The sequence below is a fragment of the Akebia trifoliata genome, chromosome 9 (genome assembly GCF_017979445.1).
Source record: "Akebia trifoliata isolate Shusen 1 chromosome 9, ASM1797944v1, whole genome shotgun sequence".
In the NCBI taxonomy this organism is placed as follows: Eukaryota; Viridiplantae; Streptophyta; class Magnoliopsida; order Ranunculales; family Lardizabalaceae; genus Akebia; species Akebia trifoliata.
The window spans coordinates 1,897,905-1,904,219 of record NC_141383.1 but is presented as its reverse complement, the minus strand read 5'-3'; the positions used below and the strand labels follow the sequence as shown (position 1 = coordinate 1,904,219).

Below are 6,315 nucleotides of genomic sequence, written 5' to 3'. Positions count from 1 at the left end.
ACGATGAAAATGATTTGTAACAAGCTGACGGATATCTATCCACGTACTGGTGACATTCTTCCCAGGTGGAAAATATCCCGGTCTTTCTCCATACAAAGACAACATAAAACTTGCCCATCTTGATAGCAAACCTGACAAAACCAATTGTGAGTGGTTTCACAAAATGTGCATCAGAGATATATATCAATGTGAGAATTATAATTTTCTGTGAAGTAATAATAAATTCAAATCAGAACAAGTAAACCAATAACAAGAAAATTATCAAAATCACAAGTATATTCGTCCAAAACAGCTAGTACTATAAAAAAAACCTTGTGCTTGAAGAATCCCATAACATTTGTAAAAAAGTTGATCTCATAAGTATTTTGATATGCCATTTTGGAATACTAGGATAGGGTACTTATAAAAAAAAAAGGATAGGGAAGTCATCGAAATTTCCACACTAAACAAACCTCCTTTTCAAACCAAACCATCATCTGGGTAATTCTTGACCGTGAACGGACATGTGGTTGCATACTTGCATTTGATAGACTAAACATAGGATCTCGAGCTACTCAAATCTAATCTCTAGGATTTACTTCAAACCACTGTGGACTGAGTTTTGGTAACATATCTGATCTGATGGTAGTAAAATTGGGCAATAAGGAATCACGTATGAAAATCTAAAACCTGTATCTCCAGAGAATAAAACAGCAGAGACAAGACAATCATCTATAACTAGAAGAGTAATCATAGTAGGTTTTCTATTTTGCATGCTTATAATATATAATAATGGCCTGTACTAGATTTGGTATATTAGAATGGGGGATTCCCTAGGTGCTGTGTGTGTATGCTTAGTGAATTGATCCAAGTCTTGAAAGTTACATTCCAAAATCCACTTATAATACCTTGATGTATGTAACAATACAGAGAAATACACAAGTCAGCTAACATTACAAGGAGTTGCAACAGTTCAATGGAATCAGAGGCAAGGGCTTACTGTTTCTAGAGGGAAGACATTTCAACCCTAAGAATGCGTTCAATTTTAGGAGCCAAAGACTTCTCCACATCCTTTATAACTCTTCGGAGATTGTGAGGCCTCAATTCCATATGAAGATTAGCAAGCTAAAAAATCCACTCCAGATTTTAGTGTAAGTAGAAGAATAAAAAATTAACAGATGCATTCAATTTCTCTCACAAAAGGCCATGCCATGGAAGTTTGAACGCAAGATAAGTGAGGATTGTACTTCATTTTCATTGAAAGAATTTGTTGACAAAATCATCTTTATTCTTAAACTTATCAGGATCAAGGAAATGAAGCAAAGCCCTGCCAATAACAGAAAACAAAAAATAAAAACCAATGTCTAGTGCATTTATGATGGAAACAGGATATCTGTCATATCATCAATTGCATCAGAACAAAGCAATAACTAAATGATTTCAAATCAAGGGGGGTTGTTAACTTATCTGCCAAATAATCAAACAAAACAAAAAACCACTTACAATCTGCTCCCATTATTCGATAGTGAAATAGATGAAGACCATATCTCATTTTTAGTGAACCAGGCCCAGGATGAAATCTGTAAATATGTGCTCATATTTCACAAAAGCTGAGTTATAAGTGTTTGATTATTAATATTTTATTTTTTTAGGCATTCAGCTGTGCGGTTGGTTTGAATTCACTACTGTCTCCCCTTAGTAGGAGCCGTTCGTGATAAATAACCCAAAAAAAAAAAAAAATCGAAAAAAAAACTTAAATAATTCCGGATTTTTTTGTCTTCATAAAATCAGAAATCAAATTATAAAAATAATTTTACCACAGTGTTTGAGATTTCAAAATAAATAAATAAAAACAAACTTACAGTTCTATCGAGATCATTCGTGTTCGTGAGACGAAGTTGCAGTGAGAGCGAGAGAGTGCAACTTAGTAGAAGCCGTTCGTGTTCGTGTTCGTGCTTCGTTGGAGCGAGAGTGAGGAGGTTCGAAGGTTTCAGCGGAGCGAGAGAGAGAGAGAGAGAGAGAGAGAGAGAGAGAGAGAGAGAGAGGGGGCGAGAGAGAGGTTTTCGTCGATGGAGTTGCAGCGAGAGAGAGGAGGGTTTCGAGGGTTTTAGCGAAGCGAGAGCGAGAGAGAGAGAGAGAGAGAGAGAGAGGTGTTCGAGGGTTTAGATTGAACAGACAAGTTCTGTGTTCGAGGGTTTGGAGAGAACAGTTCGAGCGTTTAGTGAGAACAGACGAGTTCTCTCTGCTGTTTTAAACTCAGGGAGGTGACACTAATAAGTCAAAAGATGAAGGATGGCGCTGTAAAAAACCTATAAGTTATAATTTAAACGCAATAAGCAATCTCGACCGTCCGATTTAATAATATCCAACGGTCGGGTTTCTTTTGTTAAAACTACTGATAAATTGATGCCTCCGAACGCCTCCCTATATATATATATATATATATATATATATATATATATATATATATAGGGTCCCGTTCAGCAACAAACATTTTGGCAAAACATTTTTCAAAACATGGGTTCTGGAATAGGCTGATTTTTAATGAGGATGATCTCTACGGTGAGGAGATCATCCTCACCAAAAATCAGCCCATTCCAAAACTTCTAGTCCCATGTTTACAAGTTGAAAAATTGTGGACCGTCCATTTTTTGTAAATCATTTTTGATGGGGTTAGAAGTTTTGGAATGGGCTGATTTTTGGTGATGATGATCTCCTCATCGTAGAGATCATCCTCACCAAAAATCAGCCCATTCCAAAACCTCTAACCCATTTTTTAAAAATGTTTTGCCAAAATTTTGTTGCTGAACATTTCCCATTTATATATATATATATATATATATATATATATATATATATATATATATATATATATATATATATACACACACAACACACACACACACAAGTCATTCAAATGGGGGACTATGAGTTTTTTTTTTCACTTTTTTCTGACTACATAGCGGATGTATGTCGTCAATTTAAAAAGCAGGGCTGCATATCTAATATAGATTAAAACTTAAGTGCTAAATATAAAAAAAAAAATCAAAAGTTCATCGGGGGCTATAGCCCCCACTCGTCCCTTCTTAGCCCCGCTCCTGCCCATATCTACTATTGAGTCTCGGATGCTGTTTAGAGGTAAACTTGGTAATAAAAATTGTAAATCTCACTGGGGGCTATGGCCCCCACTCGTCCCTTCTTATCTCCGCTCCTGCCAATATCTGTTATTCAGTCTCGGATAGTGTTTTGAGTTAAACTTGGTAATAAAAGTTGTAGATCTCACTAAATCTATCACAAAAATATGAAGTACTTGTCATGATTACATCACCTATATATATGTCACTCTCAAACAATCGGTTCGGTTCGGTTCCAAAGGAACTTAGTGTTGGCGTGAGTTGTCCTCCACGAGATTATAGGAGGAAGTTTGGGATACACTATCAATTTAGTTAATTATATCGTGATACACGTATAGCCAAATTTAGTGTTTTTCTTTCTATTAAATACCCACTCATTCTTGTAAAGAAAGCATCTTGGAATATACGAAATTCCTTATACTTTTTGTCATAGTATCAGAGCCACCAATTATCCTGTCAATTTTCTAACCAATCTCGTCTCCCTCCATGGCTGATACAGAACCCCATACTGAGGAATCTCTATCTTCCTCCATCCTAGCCGGAGTTGACCACGAAAATGACTGAAGTCTTCAGCCCCAACCCAAACCCTCAATATTGCTATTACAGCGATCGGCATCAAGTTGGATGGCACCAACCATGCTCTTTGGTCCCAGGTGGTCGAGATGTATATTTCGGGCAAAGAAAAACTGGGATGCATAAATGGTGATCTACCTCAACTTCCTCAGGCAGACCCTACCTTTCAACGATGGCGCACCGACAATACTATTGTTGAAGGGTGGTTAATTAATTCCATGGACACCTCTCTTATCGGTAACTTCATTCGCTTCCCAACAGCCAAGTTGGTGTGGGATGCAATTGCTACTACATACTTTGATGGCAGCGACACCTCCCAGGTGTATGACCTCCGGCGCCACGTGACCCGCCTCAAACAGGCTAGCGGCTCTCTTGAAAAATTCTACAATGATCTCCAAGGCCTATGGCGTGAAATTGACTTCCGTCGTCCAAACCCGATGGAATGCCCAACCGATATTCAACATTACAATACCCTAGTTCAAGAAGATCGGGTGTATGTATTCTTGGATGGTCTTGATGACCGCTTAGACCATATTAGAAGTGATGTCTTGCAGATAAAGCCATTCCCAACAGTGGAGCAAGCCTATGCTCTCGTTCGGAAGGAAGCCCTTCTTCAAGCCGTGATGACAATGAGTAGCCCCGATGATATACCAAGGCCGGTCTGGCGTCCAAGAGTCTCAAGCATCCTCCGGGTCTCTCTCTTTGCATGGTGGCAAATCATGGTACCAAAGCGCTGGTTCTCGTATAGGTTACGGGTTCGAATTTTTCTATCCTGATGGTGAGGGGGAGATTGTTGAGTGTACATTTTCCTCTACTCTCGGGTGAGTCATATCCCAGTTAAGCCTTGTGACTCTCTTATATTTACAATTCTCCCTCTTATATTCATGGTATCAAAGCATGTCTTTCTTTCCTCCATATCTCCACGTGCTTTGGCCTAGTCCAGCTACACATGCCGGGACGGGTTGAGTTTATTCCCACATCGGACACTCATTGCCTTATCTCTCTCCTTATAAGCTCTTGGACCTCTCCACTTATTGCCAATTGGTTTTGCGATGAATCCATAAAAATAATTATGAAACACTTGTTGGATCAAACGGGAAGATGATAGCCAACGTTTCAGGTGGATTGAGCTTCAAGAGTTGGGTCATCAAATTTTTAACTTGAAGGCTGCCATTCTGTAAGAAATTGTAGTATTGGATTAGGATGATCCCTTTTGGTCTTTGTAGAGGGGACTCCTTATTCATCATAACCATGGTCTTGAATTTAGTAGAAAAACATTGGGGCACATCTTGGAGCATCTGCACACGAAGAAAAATGGGTCCAAATATTTTCTTCGATATGTAGAAGGTAAGATCAATCATATGTAGGTAGAGTAAGCACCTAGTCAAATAAGGGAAGTTCCCATCCTCCGACTAGAGTGGAAGTACAGGTTCCTTCGGTTGAAGAGAAGGCCATTGTCATTTGGATCCCCAAAATTATCAGATTCTGGTGGATGAATTTTAGGTTAATGACAAAAATAATCCCAAATTCACCCATCATATCTGATAATTTTAGGGCCCTATATTCCTATTATGCCTAAATTGTCTGTTCCCAAACCATGCCATTATGGGTCCAGCTAGGCTTAAGTTATTATTTGGTTTCTATAAAAAAATTTATGTATTTTCTTGAATCATTTGAAGTCATTTATTCAAAATAGGGGTCCAATATATCTCTATTCTTATTGAAAAGTGGTTAGAGATAAAAGTAAACTTCTTATTTATAATGTTTTAATTATCCTTTGTTAAAAATCATTCATCTTTATATAACTAATATCTGTGTACTTATGTAAATTATTCTCGGGCTGGCCCAAGTAACTCGGAATTGTTAGGACTTAGTCCATCTCGAACGGCTTGAAATTTTTTGAAACATATCCTATCTTTCCAGTCTACCTTCTTTTTTCAGCTGGGCTGGGCTCGGTTAGTTGTCCATCCAATGGTATCAACGGACACCCCTTATAATCACCAAACACAATCAAAGGCACAATCACAATTCTTGTAGAAGTGATTCCTTAAAAATACTTCGACGGAAAGTGTAAATGAACCATTGTTGTTCAATATTTTTAAAGTTCAATTCTCTTTACAAAATTATGCCTGTAATTCTTTACTCTTGGTCTTCTACTTTCTCATTTGATCTTCTTAAAAACATTATAAATTGATTATATGCTACATTATGAAGGTTATGTATATGTTAGGTTCAATGTATGGCACAAACATAGAAAATAGATCATTAATTAAAAACGAATTGATAAGTTGTGAAATCTTTTAGAATTAATGTGCCATAATGTATTTGTGTGGCACAATGTATAGTGATTGGAATACGATAAAAAATAGTAGAAATTGATTTGATAATTTGTAAGTCTTTTGAAATTATGTAAAATATATTGTAAAATTCATAGTTTTAATTTCATTTAATATCTCATTCATTTATTGTTGAGAATAAGTTTTGAACTCAAGACCTTTTGAGTGTTTTATTGTAAAAAGTAGTACTTTCCTTTTTTGGTGAAACATAAAAGAACTCTTTTCTTTTTTCCTTTTTTGTTTTACTTTACTTTATTGGTTTTGAAAGTTGTGAAAACTTCACTACTTTCTTT

General features: G+C 36.8%; 1 protein-coding gene across 1 annotated transcript; it reads left to right on the top strand.

Moving 5' to 3' along the window:
* Positions 1 to 3,775: 3,775 nt before the first annotated feature.
* LOC147394020 (uncharacterized) lies at positions 3,776 to 4,462 on the top strand. The gene has a single exon (XM_086454530.1). The coding sequence runs from the start codon at positions 3,776 to 3,778 to the stop codon at positions 4,460 to 4,462; it is 687 nt and encodes a 228-aa protein (XP_086310656.1).
* The last annotated feature ends 1,853 nt before the right edge of the window (positions 4,463 to 6,315 follow it).